The following is a 17,642-nucleotide window of genomic DNA, read 5'->3' on the forward strand; positions in this document are numbered from 1 at the left end:
ACAGATCAAACCCTCTCTTAACCGTGGTCGGGGAGGGAAGAGATCTGATTTGTGTCCCTCATAAGTCTTGGAGAAAATAATGCTACAAAAGCAGAAGCACCTTGCAACTCTGTTTTTTTTAGAAAAATCATTATGTTTAAGGAAAGGCAATCTGGTAGGCACTCCGACAGGGGGCTTTTCATTGCTAGACGACTCCGCTTGCAAACTCAGGCAGACCCATGCTGGGTTAGGCGCGGCTGGTTTGAGAAAGTGCGGAGGGTGTGACTTTCTTTCTTTTTAATTGGCCGTTTTTAAAAGCAAGGAAAATGGGGGCAATTCTGGTGTTGCAATAAGAGTTTTCCACCTCCAGAGCCAGGGAGATGTAACATCTGCCTGCTGTTATTTAATTGCAATGTTAATTATTCACAGTGTATCATAGCAGTGATTCAGAACTTGCCTGTTTTTTTCTTGGGGCCGGAGGTGAAATTGCATCGCTGCGTTTGAACAGCCCGATATGATTTCTCCAAGAGTTCGATATTTGATATTCTTTCAGTATTTTGGGACCAAATATAGGTAAGTGTGGTATGTTTGAAAAGGATTCCTAAGGAGAAAGGCTGGGGGGGGGAGTGTGGAGAATCGTCTAAGTATTAAACATACTATTGTTCAATGGTCGCATGCGTATAGGAAGCTACCTTACACTGAATCAGACCGTTGGTCTATCTAGTTCATTGTTCTTTACACGGACTGGCAGCAGCTCATCGGGGTTTCAGGAGTTTCTCCCAGCCTTACCTGGAGATGTTGAGGATTGAACTTGAGACCTTCTGCATGCAAGGCAGATGCTTTATCCACTGAGCTACTGTGTCCCTTCCATAAGTGTCCTATGGAGGCACCTGTAGCTCAGTGGGAGACTTGAAGTCTCCTCCAGGCGACCTGTTCATTCAACATTCATCCTGGCTTGCTGACACACAGCTTGCATGGAGGTAAGACTCCTTCCAGTCCTTATTTGAGACTTTGTTCTGATTCTTTTGCAAGGGAGTTATATGACAATGAGCATTCCCTCTAGTTTGCTTGTCAAGGGTTTATGTGTCTTCCTGTTAAGCATGCATTCATTCATCCCACACTTTTTAGTGTATTTCCTTGTTGCTTTTCAAACTGCAAAAAGTTACGTTTTTTAAAAAATGGATTTCTTACGCTAAATGTAAATGTACTGCCGTCAAGTCGATTCCGACTTATGGCAACCCTATGAAGAGGGTTTTCATGAGGCTGAGAGGCAGTGACTGGCCCAAGGTCACCCAGTGAGCTTCATGGCTATGTGGGGATTCGAACCCTGGTCTCCTAAATTGTAGTCCAACACTCTAACCACTATGGCATACTGGCTCTCAACTAGTCAAGCATCTATGGCTAAAATATTCAGGTCACAGTATGTGCTTGAATCTTTCCTTGCAGAATACTGTCAGGTGGCAACCTTAACACCTGCTTTTTGTGCAGAAGATCCCAGGTGTGTGCTGCAGCCTGTGTAGACAATACTGAGGTAGATGGGCCTGACTCGATTTAAGGCAACTTCCTATCCCCAGTACCTCCCAGTAGAAGGATAATGTTCTCCAAAGCCTGCTCGTAGTTTCCTCTTGTGCTGTTTTGGCAATGGTAGAGCACCTGCGTTGGATGCAGAAGCTCCCAGGTTCAACCCCCACGATTTCCAGGAAGGACTGGAAGAGATCCCCTGCCTGAAGCCATTGAGAGATGCTGCCAGTCAGTGTAGACAGTACTGAGCTAGATGGACCAATGGTCTGAGAGTATAAGGCAGCGTCCCACGATTCCTATAACACTTGGCACCACTGAGGCCACTTGTGCCTCAAGCAACAGTAATGGATTCTAAAGCATCCCCCCTCCCCAAGCAATATTCCTGCTCCTACAGAGAGAGTCTGGCCTCGGGATCACTACATAGTCCCTGTTCTCTGGCTAGAGTTTAAATATACACGACACAAAAGAAAAACAGATCAGGCAGGTGGAGGAAATAAGTAAGCTCAGGTACAAGCTCTTTTGTCTGTCCTGAACCCACCTTTAAAAAAAAAAATCACTCAAAAACATCTGGGGTTGCTCTCCAGCTAGTGCCAGGTAGCTGAATCTAGCCCCCTTTTTAATTTCACAGGATGACCTGGATTAGCATCAATCTGGGGCATTGTTGGGAGTTTTAAAGGGTGGCAGAGCCCAGCTGCCCCAGCCAGATAAACCTCCTAGGGGACACTGATAGGAGGCACCCCCTCCTCCAAGGAATATAGGAAGATGCCTTATTCTGTGTCAGACCACTGGTCCAGGTAGCTCAGTAACTGTCTACATTGACAGCTGAGATCCGGCTGCTTTCCTCTCTCCTGAACGAGCCTCCCTTTCTAACTCAGTGGGGCGAGACGTTTGCCCAGACAATGGGAAACTGGCGGTGAGGAAAAGAGGAGGGGGAGAGAAGAGAAGGGGGAATAATTAGAATTAAGTGTGCAACTGACATCTGTTGCTAAGTATACTGATATGCTCGTTTCTGCACCTGCTGCTAAAATATTGTTCATTGTGTTTAACCTTGTTAGGTTCTTTTATTATTAATAGGGCAATTATTTCACTCAGCCTGCTGGTTCTTTCCCATGCAAGTTTCTCTTCTTCTTTTTTTTTTAAAAATGGGGTTTTAAACAAAAACGAACCTGTTTTCCAAGATTGGCTGTAGGAAACCCACTGCATTTCCGTGACCCGGCTTAACATATGTAGAGTGCAGCACCTATTGACCAGTATAACCAGTAGTCCAGTAGCGCGCTAACTAGCCTATTAGTGCCAGCCGCCGACCGAAATAATAGACCATCAGCCAAGTCTTCAAGAAGAATAAACTTTACTGTTGCTATAGGCAGTTTATCACAGCGTGCTCCCTCTCTCTCTCTCTCTCCAACCAACTCTATAACGCCTTCCTATTACCCCCACACCTCTGTGTGCTCATTGAAGCCTTTGTATTGCTGCTTCACTTATCCGTTACAGCTGCAGCCTGACCTTGGGCGTTTCTGCCAAGTGCTGTCAATTAACGGCTTCGCTCTTCCCTTAACTCCTACTGTCCTCTCTGGAAATGGCTGTGTTGCCCACCTAAGCCTGACAACGTAGTGGTGACGAAATTAAACAGCGAGTTGGGAAGGGCTGTAGCTCAGTGATGGAGTGTCGTCTTTGCATGCGGAAGGTCCCAAATTCAACCCCCAATGGCCTCTCCGGGTAGAGCTGGGAATGCCCCCCACCTGAAACCTGGGAGAGCTACTGCCAGTCAGTGTAGACAATACTGAGCTAGATGGACCATTGGTCTGACTCTGTCTAAGGCAGTTTCCTAGGTTATACCTTCTCTGGAGGTATGTAAGCAGAGCCATCCCTCAGGGGAGCTCTTGTTGCATTGTTGATCCAGAATTCTGCAGGGGGTTGGATTGGATGATCTCTGAGAACCCTTCCAGCTCTAACAGAATTATAGAATCATATTGTGGAAGTCCTAGGTTTGGATCTCATCTCTACTGTGAATGTTCACTGTGGCACTGGGGAAATTTGCTCTCGGTGCCTTTCAACCTCCACCCCCTCATACGCAATAGGGGCATATTATGGCCTACCTTAGAGGGTTGTTGTATGGCCCTGTTATTTCAACCTTGGGTCCCCAGATGTTATCGGACTAAACCTCCCATCAGCCCCAGCCAGCTTAGCCAGTGGCCAAGGATGATGGGAGTTATAGTCCAACCACATCTGGGTGCCTAAGTTGAAGAACAGTGTTGCAAGGATTGCATATATAAAGCAGTACAAATATTTTCCAGTTCCCATCAGCCCCAGCTAACATGGCCAATGACCAGGGGTATGATGAGAGTTGCAGTCCGCAACATCTGGAGAGCCATAGGCTGTCCATCCCTGTCCTACAGGGTGAGGCAGGTGACCGCTGGGAACTGAGGACGGAGCCAAACAGTAGAGTCACCACAGTGGCCTTCCCTGTTTGGTCTTGTCTGGCTTTATGTGACAGGCAGCCTCACTTCAGATTTGGGGGATTCCTTTTTACTAGAACTCCTGAGCCCCGCTGATGCGATTTAAAACCCATCAACCACGAGTGCAGACTCGGGATCTCTTAACATGGGGAACCTTTTTCCGGCCCTGGGGGCTACTTTCCATTCTGGGCAATTTTCTGGAGGCTGCGTGCCAGGGGTGAGCAGGGCCAGAGGCCAATGTGGGCGGAGCCATAGGTAAATCTTCCCTTTCCCCGGGAAGCTACACACTCGACACACCCCTTCCTGTTCTTCATCCAGGCCGGCAACTCTCTTGAGTTCTGGGACGCAAGCCAGCCATGGAAGGACACTCAAGGAGTGTCCTGGGCAAAGGGCGATGAGGGGGCGTGTCTTGGGCGATGAGGGGGCGTGTCTTGGGCAATGAGGGGGTGTGTCTTGGGCGACGAGGGGGTGTGTCTTGGGGGAAATCCCAAGGGCCAGGTAGAGAGACCTGGAGGGCCACGTTTAGCCTGAAGTTCCCCTCTTTGATTTGATTCAGCAAGATACCAAACGGGGTGGTTGTCGATGTACGTGAATCCTAGTGGTCGTCTGCTTCTCCTGTGATTCCTTTTTCCTCCTCCTGCAGTGGCGTGATGGAAGTGTCCTCTGACCAGCCGGTGCTTGGGGTACAGAATTATTTGGAGGTATGTGCCAAGAGCAGCGGCTCTAGAAAGCGGGTTGGGGCTGGCGCCTTTGGGCACCCAGTCAGGTGGTTCTGTGGACGCTAAGGGGATGCCTTCTGGCGTTTTATGAAAATATGAGATGAGCGAAAGCCAAGGGTGGCTTGCTGTTTGGCCCAGGGGCGGGAGGCACTCCTCCTGTGAAGTAAGGGCTCTCGGCAGCCGCTCGGAAATGTTATTCTGAAGCTGCTTCCTCCTCCTGAATGACTCTGAACGGGCCTTGCAAAAGAGCAAATTACTTCTGACCAGTCGGGTGTGGAAAGTAAGGGGATGAACCCGAGGCTAACCATGTGCATTTGGAAATGAAACCCCAAGACGTTTGCTTGTCAGAGAACGTCCGTGGGGGCGCTACGTTGCAGACGCTCTTGATCTACGTCACAATATTGGGGTTTGTCACAGAGGTTGATCCTGGGGCAGGAGAGTGATGATGAGACATCCCTCTGAGGTGCCCAGTCTGGCTCAGTCGTAGAACAGAGGCGACAAGGCAAGCACTCCCTGCATGTAGAAAGCTTGCCAATTGGGAAGAAGGTTAGACTGGGACCCTTTTACCTGAAGCCCTTATTTTTGTACATGCAGGTAATTTTTTTCTTGTTGCCCTTGTGAATGATCCTCCATGCCACAAAAACTCCCTTCATGCAGAAAGCCAGCATATCAGGGTTCCACTCTAGCCTTCCCCCCTGATAGGCTTCCTTTTTGTGTATGGGGAGTCAAGTGTGGTACTTCTCAGACCTAGGTCAGCCACCTCAGTACATCTGATTTTTAGCTGGTAGGTTTTTTCCTTTCAGTTTCCTACCCTCTGCTTAGACTACAAGAGTTACCAATCTTTTTAGGCCTGTGGGCACATTTGGATTGTTGAATAAGTATCATGGGCACCCCTCTGGTCACTTCTCTCCCATTTTCGCTATCCTGATCAGACCCCCCACACCCCATCCCCCAAAACCACAGAAAAAGAGAGTGTGTGCACATATACACTTCGATTTTCCAAGAGGATCCAGGTAGAATTAAACTGAGCCTTGGAAAGCTCATAGAGCTGAAAGAGGAAGTGGGAAAGAGCGCCACTCTTCCAACTTCCTCCGTCTTCTCTATGGTTACCCTTTTCTCTCTTGAAAAGCACAGTCTTGGCACCTCATGACCAAGGGGGTGGGGGAGCTCAGAAGCTTTGCCAGCACCAGAGGAAGGCCTCAAGGGCACCTTGGCACTCACTGGCACCACATTGGCGACCCCTGGCCTGAAGCGTCCAAGGCAAGTCCCCATTGTGAGACACAACATCAGGCGTGAGAACAATCTAAATGTATATATGGATTTGTAAGTCTGGGCGAGTGGGGTAACCCATGCTCTGGAAATGGCAAATTAGATTTCTTGGGGCATCTGATACCTCCGGAGAAACTCGGATTGAACTTTTGATCATCAGTAAAACACGCAAGCTTGCTTTCGAGATCATGGCAGTCTTCCCAGCTTGAACATGCTTAGGGTTGCATGCCGGTTGGAATGCTGGATATATTTTTTTCCCTAAAGGGAGTGATTCACTCCTGCTAAACACCCACCCTTCCGAGCCACGCGTTCGCAACATAAGGGAGAAGGCAAGCGGCACATAGCCTGGCAACCGCCTCCCTCCGTCTGTTCCTTAGCCAGCTTTGGTCTGAGCTGTCTTGGGACACGTCTGCACGTGAGCCAGTGGGTCCCTCCCTTCCCCAGTCTCCTGCCTCTGACAGCACCCCAAGTGTGCTGCCAGAGACTCAGATTTGTTTCTATACCAGGGCAAGTTGGTGTGTGTGTATGTATATGGTTGTATCCAGCTAAGTCCTACTTGGAGTAGACCCATTGCACACAGAAGGCCCTGGGTTCAATTCCCAGCATCTCCAGGTTAGGCTGGGAAAGTCTCCCGTCTGAAATCCCAGAGAGCCTCTGTCAAGGCATTGCAGGGGAAGGGCCGTAGGTCAGTGGTTAGAGCATCTGCCTTGCATGCAGAAGGTCCGACGTTCAGTCCCCAATAGCACCTCCAGGGACGGATGGGAGAGACTGCTGCTTGAAACCCTGGAGAGCTGCTGCCAGTCAGTGTAGGCAATCCTGAGCTAGTTGGACCAACAGTCAGTCTCTTTGTAAGGCAGGTCCCTGTTTAAATGAGCTCTTTATTCAAAACCATGAGGACCGGAATCTTAGCTGCTTTATTGGAGGAGGACGACGACTGTGGCTCAGTGGCAGAGCACGCAGAGGAGCCCAGGTTCAATCCCTGGCACCTCCATTTAGAATGATCAGGAATCAAGTCACAGGACTCTTTCCAGAGACCTTTGGGAGGTCTTCCCAGTGAGAACAAGACAACACTGGGCTCAGTCAACAAACAGGCAGCTTTTTACGCTCCATCCAAAATGGTGGCTTTATTTTCCAAGGCATACTTTCTTTTTGCCGCCTCTTATGGCATACTGGGAGTCGCCGGTCTCATGCATCTGGTGGGTTTTCAGCATTTCTGTGATGTGCTCTGCGGGGCTGGCTGCTGCCCGCCGGGAGTGGCGGGGCTGGAGGCAGGGAGCCCGAGAGGAGGCGGAGCCAAAGCCAATGACAGGGGAGTGAACTAATCCCGGTTTTGTCCCCACCCCCTCCTGGCTGAGTCCTACGAGGGTGAAAGCTGAGACGCCCGAGGATGAAGTTGTCAACGGTTGGTGCCACCCTCTGGACAGGTTGGAAATAAGCAGGCGGGTAGGTAGGGGCTGGCTGAGGATGGTGGGGCAGTGCCCCCATGCGCTCTAATGAGCCAGCTTCCACTGTTGGTATGTCATTACGGGAAAGGACGATGGTAGGTTTTGGGGGGAGAGGAATGTACATTCTGTACAGCTCTGCCTGGAGTTCCTGTTTGCCTGTGGCTACCAGGGTAGTTAATCTTCAAGGCTATTCCAGAGGCTCATAGCTTGGCGCCTGTGATGTTCCTATATTAATGTATATATGGTAAGTGTTGGTTGTTTAGAAGATACATGGTAAGTGGAGTGAAAGAGGGGGAGTGAATGGGCAGTAGAATGCGAGATGATTGGCTGAGTGTTTAAATGGCTGGATGTATAAAAGGAAGAGTGAGAGTGGAATTTGAGGGGGAGAAGAGAACTGAGTGGGTTGCTTGGTGGGGTTTAGAGAGTTGTTTACCAGGAGGGAGGTGGAGTTCGGATTAGTATTGAGTAAAACCATATGCTTATGTGCCTTAAGAAGAAATCTTGTTAGCTTTGTTATCTGTAATAAATACTTAATTTGGTTTACCAAAGGCCTGATCTTTGGCTGGGGTTTCACAGACCAGAAGGGAGGGTAAGGTAATGACCAAGGCTGAAGGGGAACTGTAACAAATGGTGGCAGCGGTGAAGAGAATAACAATACCAGTATTCAGAGTCTCTGGGAATACTAGTATTGGGACGTTACTGGTGGTTGCCTAGCAGGGGGATCTGTTGAGATCTGTGCTAGAGCGGGGAGAGAAACCATAAGAGAGAGCTGTCCGGACTGGTGGAGTCCCTGGTGGTGCCTAGTGACAGGCAGTAACCACGCGCAGGTAGGAACCTGACAGGGAGAGCCGGGGAAGGGCGTCACAGCGCCCGCCTCCCGTTCCATAGCCAGCTTTGGTCTGGGCTGTCTTAGGACACATTTGCACGTGAGGCAGGAGAGCCAGTGGATCCCTCCCTTGTGTGCGTTCTGTGCGGTTTCACCAGGAAACGGGGCCCCTCTCCTGGATAAAGATATAATTTTTGTTGAACCTCCGCTGGTCTTCATCCCTATGTTATGTATGCATGGTGGGTTTTTGTCAGTCCCCCCTCTCTCTCCCTGCCCCCCCATCCTGAGTGTCTTTCTTTTTTTGTTTTTGCAAGGAAGGGTGCCCAGAACGAAATCTTTTTCTATGCAAACCTTTTTCTTGGCCCTTGAACGTGCGCTCCAGCTCCAAGAATTTCTTCCCATGCTTGAGAAAACAGCAAACAGCAGGACAAGAGCCCAGGACAGCTTGAGTCTTTGTTTTTCCAAAGGGAGGGAGGGGTAAAAAAAAGGAAAGGAAAGGAAAAAGGTGGATGCAAGAGGGAAGCATCTGGAAATCCTACATGACTTGGAAAGTGTTCCTGGCGACTCGAAAGAGACATATAATTTCTTACTTTCCCAAATCTCCTCTTCGCCATGGACCTCTGCAGGCAGCTTATGTAAAAGGGATGGATGGATGACTCTCTGGCAGAGGTTTGCAAATAGCCGTTTTGCCCCTCTATGATCACCTAGGGTAAGTATTGTTTCCAGGCAACCAGACTTGTCAGGGAGGGCAAGCCTTAAAAAAAAAAAAAAAAAAAAGCTCAACTTTTCAAATTGTGAAAGTCAAATTACCTGATATGCCAAGTTTGGGAAAGCACAGTAGCTCAGTGGCTGAGCAAGTGCTTTGCCTTTGGAAAGGTCATAGGTTCAATTAGAGGTGTGAAAGCCTGGAAAAAAAACCCTAAAAGAAAGAGAACATATTTAAAAACATTTTTAAAAAAGCTTTAAAAACATCTTTTTTTAAAAAAAGAAAAGGTGTAAAAACATATTAAAAAGCAATTCCAGCACAGATGCAGACTGGGATAAGGTCTCCACTTAAAAGGCTTGTTGAAAGAGGAAGGTCTTCAGTAGGCGCCGAAAAGATTACAGAGATGGCGCCTGTCTAATATTTAAGAGGGAATTCCAAAGGGTAGGTGCCACTATACTAAAGGTCCGTTTCCTATGTTGTGTGGAATGGACCTCCTGATAAGAGGCTATCTGCAGGAGGCCCTCACCTGCAGAGCGCAGTAATTGACTGGGTATATAAGGCATAAGACGGTCTTTCAGGTATCCTGGTCCCAAGGCTGTATCGGGCTTTGTACACCAAAACTTGACCTTAGAACCTTGAACTTAGCCTGGTAGGCAACTATGTACTGCGTGAACAAGCCTTTTCTTTTGTCTGCCATGAATCTCCTGACCTTCAGCTTCTTTGGATGTCCACGAGTGTCAGTGTTATGAGAGACGGAGAGAAAACTTCTCTTGATCCACTTTCTCCACCCCATGACTTTATAAAACTCTATCCTCTCACCTCTTTCTCACTTGCCTTTTTTCAAAACGAATAGGCCTCAGACGGAGGGGACAATGGTCCTCCCAAATGTTGCTGCCGTCCAACTCCCATCAGCCCCAGCCACAATGGCCGACGGAAGTTGGAGGCCAGCAACATCTGGAGGGCCAACAGGTTTCCTTGGCTTATGCGGCTTTGCTCGAGAGCGTTCGAGGAAACGTCTGCCTGCCCTCTTTTGAAAATGGGAATCTACACCAGATGGAAAAGGCACTTCTTACTTAGACAGGGCTCTGCAATGAAGTAATACCAAAGTACCCTGATTTCCACCTCCTCCTGCCTTCTGCAACGACACACCGTTCACCGGGATTATTGACCGTTGTTTTCCCAGCAACCATCACACAAACACATAACTGCTGAGTAGATTTTGCAGCTCTCTTTAATTTGGCACGAGTGATGTGAGTGGATTACTGTGGCTGGGGGTGGGATAAATCAAAGCAGCAGATGTGCATGTAAGGGGGGGCTCAGAAGGCATTTGTTGTCGCTAAATGCCTTCAAGTCGATTACGACTCGTGGCGACCCCATGAATCTTTTTTGGATGCGTTCATAGGGTTTTCACGGTGAGAGGTCTTCAGAGGTGGTTTACCATCGCCTTCCTCTAAGCCTACGGCAGCCAGTGTTCCTAGGCGGTCTCCCACCCAAGTATTAACCAGCCCTGACCCTGATTAGCTTCCGAGATAGGCTAGAATTCTGCTTTTGCTTTCTTTTTAAGGAAGTGGTTTCTTTTTAAAAAAGGGTGCAGAATTAAGCCTCCTGAGAGCTGAGCTTTCCTCTTTATGCAGGGATGGGGGCCAAAGGCGGCCTTCCAGGCTTCTCTGTCTGGAGTCAAGAGTGACTCTCCTCCCCACTTCCTTATTCAGCTCTATGTGCTTTGTGTTATGGAAATATGTATGCAGAGTGATTTAGTGGTCTGAGCTGCCTTTGTGCCAGTGGGTGTATTTCTCTAAGTAGCAGGCTTTCACCCTGCATTTAGATCACTGAGACTTAAGACTTAGTAAAATAAGAAAAACTACTTTCTTTATAGACATACATAGTAGATAGGAAAGGCGTACCTAGTTGTAATTGACTATGTTGTAGGTGCAGTGCCCAGACTTGAGTATTGCCCTCATGGCTCTGGAGAGGGAGCAAAGACAGAGATGTCTCCTCTCTCCTCAGACAGTCGAAGAAGACGACAAAGGAAGGAGGGACAGGTCAGTTTCCCTGAGCATATCAGTTTACAACAAAAGTAAGTTAGGTAGAGAACAGCACAGGTAAAGGTAGGCAAACCTAGCCAGCTGGAGGACCCGAACTCTATCTTCCTTCTGGAATACAAACAAAAGAACCCAAACGAGAGACGCTCTTGCTCCACTTCCAACGCTTTTCAAGGCTCAGATTAATTCTGCTGGATCCGACGTCTTACACACTGGACAAGCAAAGTGTATTTGTGCGTGCTTTGCCTCTTATGTGTGATCAGAGGGAGGGGGCAAAAAGTGACCAGGCGGGGTGGCATCTGCGGCACTCGCTCAAAAATCCACATGTGCCCATGGGCAGCGGTGGCTAGTGCCCACTGGAACCGGCAGGGCGGAAGGCAAGGCGCCCAACGGTAAGTGAAACCGGAGCCAATGGGAGGCAGAGCCAACTCATTCTAGTTCTGTCCCCGTCCTCCTCCCTGCAGAGTTCTGCAAGTGGCAGTCCTGAGACGAGGAGGATGCTTAGAGGCAAGGCCATGCCCCTGAGCTGGTTCAAAAAGGCAGGCAGGTGGGGGGTTGGCTGAGGGCAGACAGGGTTTGGTAGGGCAGTGCCTCATCTGCCCTAATGGATCAGTCCCCATTGCCCAGGGACCTACATTCTGGGTGACCCCTGCTGCATTCGGTGGGCTGTTCTTATTTATTATTTATTTATCAAATTTATATCCCGCCCTTCCTCCCAGTTCTTGCTGCAGAGAAGCCAGTTTAGACGAGGGTGCTGATGGGTTGGCAAGGGTGTTTGTGCCACACGAAGGGTGTTGGTGCGTGCGAGTGCAAGACAGGAGCACATCATTGTGCAGGATGGGCTGAGAACACAGAGATGACATCCTGATCAGCTTCGTGTAAGGACAGTTAAATTACCCATTTAGCTGGAGGTCTCATTTTCCCTTCCAGCCAAGAGATAATTCCCAGAGCCGAAGCACCAGCCATTTGATTCCCTGCTGCTTCCTCCCCCCACCAATTTATTCTTGTCATTTCTCTATGCAAGGCGGTAACAAGAGGGTAAATATAGCGTTTCACATTCCCCCAAAAAAGGATTCTTACGTAAGCAAAGCTCTCTTCCCCCGGAGAATATTATTTCTGCCCATTCTGCCACCCACGCCGGAGTCCTCCAAACGACTTGTTTTTGGGGTTATTTTTGATTCTTAAGTTTTGACTTTCTGCCTTTTGGAAAAAGACGCGACTTGCTTTTGCAGGACCAAATCGCGGGACGCCAACAAGATCTCTGAGAGCTTCTGCAATTGGGGCACGATAGGAAGTTGCCCTGTACTGTGTCAGGCTGTTGGTCCAATGAACTCTAGGCAGCCAGAGGCAAAAGTGGGCAGACCAATGCAATGTCAATTTTACCTTTGTGTAGTTCATTAGTTTCCACACACACTCGCACACCCCTCTCTGTCCTCCGTCCAGGCTAGCGGAAGGCATTGCTGGGGTTCAGAGATGCATTCCAGTCAGGCAAAAATTACTCTTCGGAGCAAAGCAGAAGCAGTGAGGGGCGGTGGCCTCTGGAGAGGAGGTGTGGCCGGGGGGAGTCTCCTGACAGCCACATAGAGAGGCCTAGAGGGCTGCAATCAGCCCCCAGGCCTGAGGTGCACAGCCCCTGTAGTATGAGAGAAGAAGAAAAACATCCCTTGTTTTCTGCACTCCAGTTTTGGAATTCTATGCTTTCTGCATCTACACCAGTGTGGTGTAGTGGTTAAAGTGTTGGACTACGACCTGGGAGACCAGGGTTGGAATCCCCACACAGCTACGAAGCTCACTGGGTGACCTTGGGCCAGACACTGCCTCTCAGCCTCAGAGGGAGGCAATGGTAAACCCCCTCTGAATACCGCTTACCATGAAAACCCTCTTCATAGGGTGGCAATAAGTCAGGATCGACTTGAAGGCAGTCCAAAGCCAAAAGCTGCATCTACGTTGTTGTTGTTGTTATCTGCCTCCAAGTCAACTATGACGTATGGCAACCCCATGAATCAGTGACCTCCAAGAGCATCTGTCGTGAACCACCCTGTTCAGATCTTGTAAGTTCAGGTCTGTGGCTTCCTTTATGGAATCAATCCATCTCTTGTTTGGCCTTCCGCTATTTCTACTCCCTTCTGTTTTTCCCAGCATTATTGTCTTTTCTAATGAATCATGTCTTCTCATTATGTGTCCAAAGTATGATAACCTCAGTTTCATCATTTTAGCTTCCAGTGACAGTTCTGGTTTAATTTGTTCTAACACCCAATTATTGGTCTTTTTCGCAGTCCATGGTATATGCAAAGATCTCCTCCAACACCACATTTCAAATGAGTTGATTTTTCTCTTATCCGCCTTTTTCACTGTCCAACTTTCACATCCATACATAGAGATCGGAAATACCATGGTCTGAGTGATCCTGACTTTGGTGTTCAATGATACATCTTTACATTTGAGGACCTTTTCTAGTTCTCTCACAGCTGCCCTCCCCAGTCCTAGCCTTATTCTGATTTCTTGACTATTGTCTCCATTTTGGTTAATGATTGTGCCGAGGTATTGATAATCCTTGACAAGTTCAGTGTCCTCATTGTCAACTGTAAAGTTGCATAAATCTTCTGTTGTCATTACTTTAGTCTTTTTGACGTTCAGCTGTAGTCCTGCTTTTGTGCTTTCCTCTTTAACTTTCATCAGCATTTGTTTCAAATCATTTTTGGTTTCTGCTAGTAGTATGGTATCGTCTGCGTATCTTAAATTATTGATATTTCTCCCTCCAATTTTCACACCTCCTTCATCTTGGTCCAATCCTGCTTTCTGTATGATATGTTCTGCGTACAGATTAAATAAACAGGGTATAAAATACACCCCTGTCTCACACCCTTTCCGATGGGGAACCAATCGGTTTCTCCATATTCTGTCCTTACAGCAGCCTCTTCTTCAGAGTATAGGTTGTGCATCGGGACAATCAGATGTTGTGGCACCCCCATTTCTTTTAAAGCATTCCATAGTTTTTCATGATCTACACAGTCAAAGGCTTTGCTGTAATCTATAAAGCACAAGGTGATTTTCTTCTGAAATTCCTTGCTCCGTTCCATTATCCAACGTGTTTGCAATATGATCTCTGGTGCCTCTTCCCTTTCTAAATCCAGCTTGGACGTCTGGCATTTCCCACTCCATATATGGCAAGAGCCTTTGTTGTAGAATCTTGAGCATTACTTTACTTGCATGGGATATTAAGGCAATACTTCGATAATTACTACATTCTCTGGGATCCCCTTTCTTTGGAATTGGGATGTATATTTATTTTATTTATTTATTTAATTTAATTTATATACCGCCCTAAGCCAAAAAGGCTCTCTGGGCGGTGTACATAAAAGAACGCTTCCAGTCTGTGGGCCATTGTTTAGTTTTCCATATTTCTTGACAGCTTTTAGTCAAAATTTGGACAGATTCAGTCTCAGTAGCTTGTAGCAACTGTATTGGTATGCCATCTATTCCTGGTGATTTGTGTCTTCCAAGTATTTTAAGAGCAGCTTTGACCTCACATTCTAAAATTTCTGGTTCTTCATCATATGGTTCCTCCGTGAATGAATCTGTCATCCTGTCATCTCTTTTATAGAGTTCTTCAGTGTATTGCTTCCATCTTCCTTTTATTTCATCTTGGTCAGTCAGTGTGTTCCCCTGTGGATTATTCAGCATCCCTACTCATGGTTTAAATTTCCCTTTCATTTCTCTAATCTTTTGGAATAGGGCTCTTGTTCTTCCCATTTTGTTGTCCTTTTCTATTTCTATACAATAACTATTGTAATCGTTCTCTTTGTCCCTACATACTAGTCGCTGTATTGTTGCATTTAGGGTTCTGACTGTGTTTCTGTCTCCTTTTGCTTTTGCTTTCCTTCTCTCTTTAACCATTTTAAGAGTTTCTCCAGTCATCCATTGGGGTCTTTCTCTCTTTTTAACAAGAGGTATTGTCTTTTTGCATTCTTCCCTGATAATGAAGGAGAACCACTACCTCACAGTGCGAATGAAGAGAGAAAAAATATGTGGTGTATGACCTTGATTTGCTTTGTTTCAGTTTCATTGTTTGCTACTTTGGAAAATACTAATAAACAATTTTTAAAAAGATCTATTGTGAGAATAAACTTGTCATCGTTCTGTTTACATTGCTAGATTGGTGTTTGGTTTTGCAAGGAAACTGTTAGCGTCAATTTACAAACGCATCCTGCATCAACAGCCAGCTTTGGAGGGTGTTACATAGTAACAATGCAAGCCCATGCTTATGTAAAAGCATATGCATCATTGGATTGAATGGAATTTACTTCTAACTACACCAAATGGAAGAATGGCAACAATGTGTGGTGGGAGAGTTGCCTTGATATGAAACTAGTGTGTTGCAGTCCTAAACACCTAGTAGGCAGTAAGTCCCGTTGAACTCAGTTGGATGTACTTCTGATTAAACAAGTTTAGAACTTACTCTCTAGGGTGTTGCAAGTTCACAAGAGTGTTCCTGTGTGTGAAAAAATGGAGCATGACTATGAACAAAGACAGAATTATGGCCTTGAACGTGCAGGAATCTTATCAAGGCTAGGAGCTGAGCTGGCATCTTCTCAGACAGAAATTCAGTGGGTGAAGCTTCACTCAGCATCAACATGGTGAAACAAGAGTAATAACAGCGATAGGGTTTTTTTAAACAGACAAACAAAAACAAACTGCTGCTGCAGTACTGTATTGGATTGTTATTGTTTCATTATAATTTATGCCTTTTTGGTGTGGTATTGAATGAAATTCATTATATATGTTTAAAATAAATATGAAAGTTGCATCAGATGACTTTCTCTTACCATGCAACAACTGCTAAAGGAAAATTGCTCTGAGAGTTTCAGCAGCAGAGATTCTTTTCTATTTCTGTACAATAACTATTGTAATAGTTCTCTTTGTCCCTACGTTCTAGTTGCTGTATTGTTGCATTTAGGTTTCTGACCGTGTTTCTATTGCCTTTTGCTTTTGCTTTCCTTCTCTCTTTAACCATTTTAAGAGTTTCTTCAGTCATCCATTGGGGTCTTTCTCTCTTTATAGCTAGAGGTATTGTCTTTTTGCATTCTCCTCTGATAACATCTCTGACTTCATTCCATAGTTCTTCTGGTTCTCTGTCAACTAAGTTTAAAGCCTCAAACCTGTTCCTTATTTGATCTTTATATGCCTCTGGGATGTTATTTAAATTGTATTTTGGCATTATGAGTGCTTTGTTCTTCTTCTTTAGCTTTACTCTGATTTTCGATACGACCAGTTCATGATCTGTACCACAGTCCACTCCTGGTCTTGTTTTCTCAGAAAGTATGAAACTTCTCCATCTTCTGCTACCAATTATATAATCAATTTGATTCCTATATTGGCCATTTGGTGATGTCCACGTGTACAGTCGTCTTTTCAGTTGTTCAAAAAATGTGTTTGGAAGAAACAAATTATTGGCTTCACAGAATTCAATAAGTCTTTCTCCTGCTTCGTTTCTGTCTCCTAGGCCCCATTTCCCCACAATTCCTAATTCTTTTCTGTTTCTTACTTTTGCATTCCAGTCCCCCCTGATTATCAGCCCATCTTGTTTTGGTGTGTGATCAATTTCTTCCTGTACTTCTGCGTAAAATCTCTCCAATTCTTCTTCTTCTGCATTTGCCGTCGGAGCATAGACTTGGATGATGGTTATGTTGATAGGTTTCCCGTTTAATCTCATTGATATAACTCGCTCAGACCTTGCGTTGTAGCTCCTAATTGCTCTTGCTACATCACTTCTCACTATTAGAGCAACCCCGTTTCTTCTTCATTTCTCATTTCCTGCATAAAATATTTTGTAGTTGCCTGATTGGAAATGTCCCATTCCCGTCCATTTTAGTTAGCTCACACCAAGTATTGTAATGTTGATGCGTTCCATTTCTTGCTTGACAATTTCTAACATTTCCTGGTTCATGCTTCTCACATTCCATGTTCCTATTGTGTGCATTGTACAACTATGGACTCTCCTTTTGCATCTGTGTACATCAGCCTCTGTGCTTTCTTTCAGCTTTGACCTGGCTGTGTCATTAATCGCAGCGCTACTCGTACTTGTCTTTTCTTCTTCCCCAGTAGCTCGTTGAGTGCCTTCTGACCTGGGGGTCTCATCTTCCAGCACTATCTCATGTCGCATTTTGGATACTCTGTTCATAGGGTTTTCGTGGTAAGAGATATTCAGAGGTGGTTTACCATTGTCTTCCTCTGAGTTTGGATGCATCTTAGTCTGGTGTTTCAGCTTTGACCATTCCGCCTTGGGTGCCCCTGCTAGGAGCCTAGCCTCTTGGTCGAGACTCCTGAAGGCTTTGCTCTCAGCTTCTTCAACACACTCAAACCCCCTCACCACGTTAAGGTGTGCATCCGAAGAGGAGGGCTGCATCTACAGTTATAAGTTTATCAACCTCTGTTGTCTCTGTCACCCCATCCCTTGGTTTTTCTCCTTGAACTGCAAAGCCCCAGACTTTTGCTTTGCTTTACTGGTAATATGCTCCAGCTCTTTTTATATATATTTATAAATATATTGATAAATAAATAATTCATAACCTTCCTATTTCAACAAGCCGGTACAGGCCTTTATCCCAGTCTGCATCTGCACTGGAATTGTTTTTAAGACGTTTCATTTTTAAGATGTTTTTTGTTGTTTTATCACTTG

The 17,642-nt window shown here is 46.3% G+C and overlaps 1 protein-coding gene across 2 annotated transcripts in view; it reads left to right on the forward strand.

The window, feature by feature from the left end:
• The window catches only part of PUSL1 (pseudouridine synthase like 1), a 42,915-nt gene continuing 25,273 nt past the window's right edge, over nucleotides 1-17,642 (forward strand). The window contains exons 1-2 of one of the 2 annotated variants that reach the window (XM_061600526.1): nucleotides 1-552; nucleotides 4,600-4,657. In XM_061600526.1, coding sequence (XP_061456510.1) covers nucleotides 494-552; nucleotides 4,600-4,657 — 117 coding nt within the window. In that variant the 5' untranslated portion in view covers nucleotides 1-493. The remainder of the gene's footprint in view (nucleotides 553-4,599; nucleotides 4,658-17,642) is intronic. The other variant, XM_061600527.1, reaches the window with a different exon arrangement.

The sequence above is a fragment of the Rhineura floridana genome, chromosome 18, assembly GCF_030035675.1.
Source record: "Rhineura floridana isolate rRhiFlo1 chromosome 18, rRhiFlo1.hap2, whole genome shotgun sequence".
NCBI lineage: Eukaryota > Metazoa > Chordata > Lepidosauria > Squamata > Rhineuridae > Rhineura > Rhineura floridana.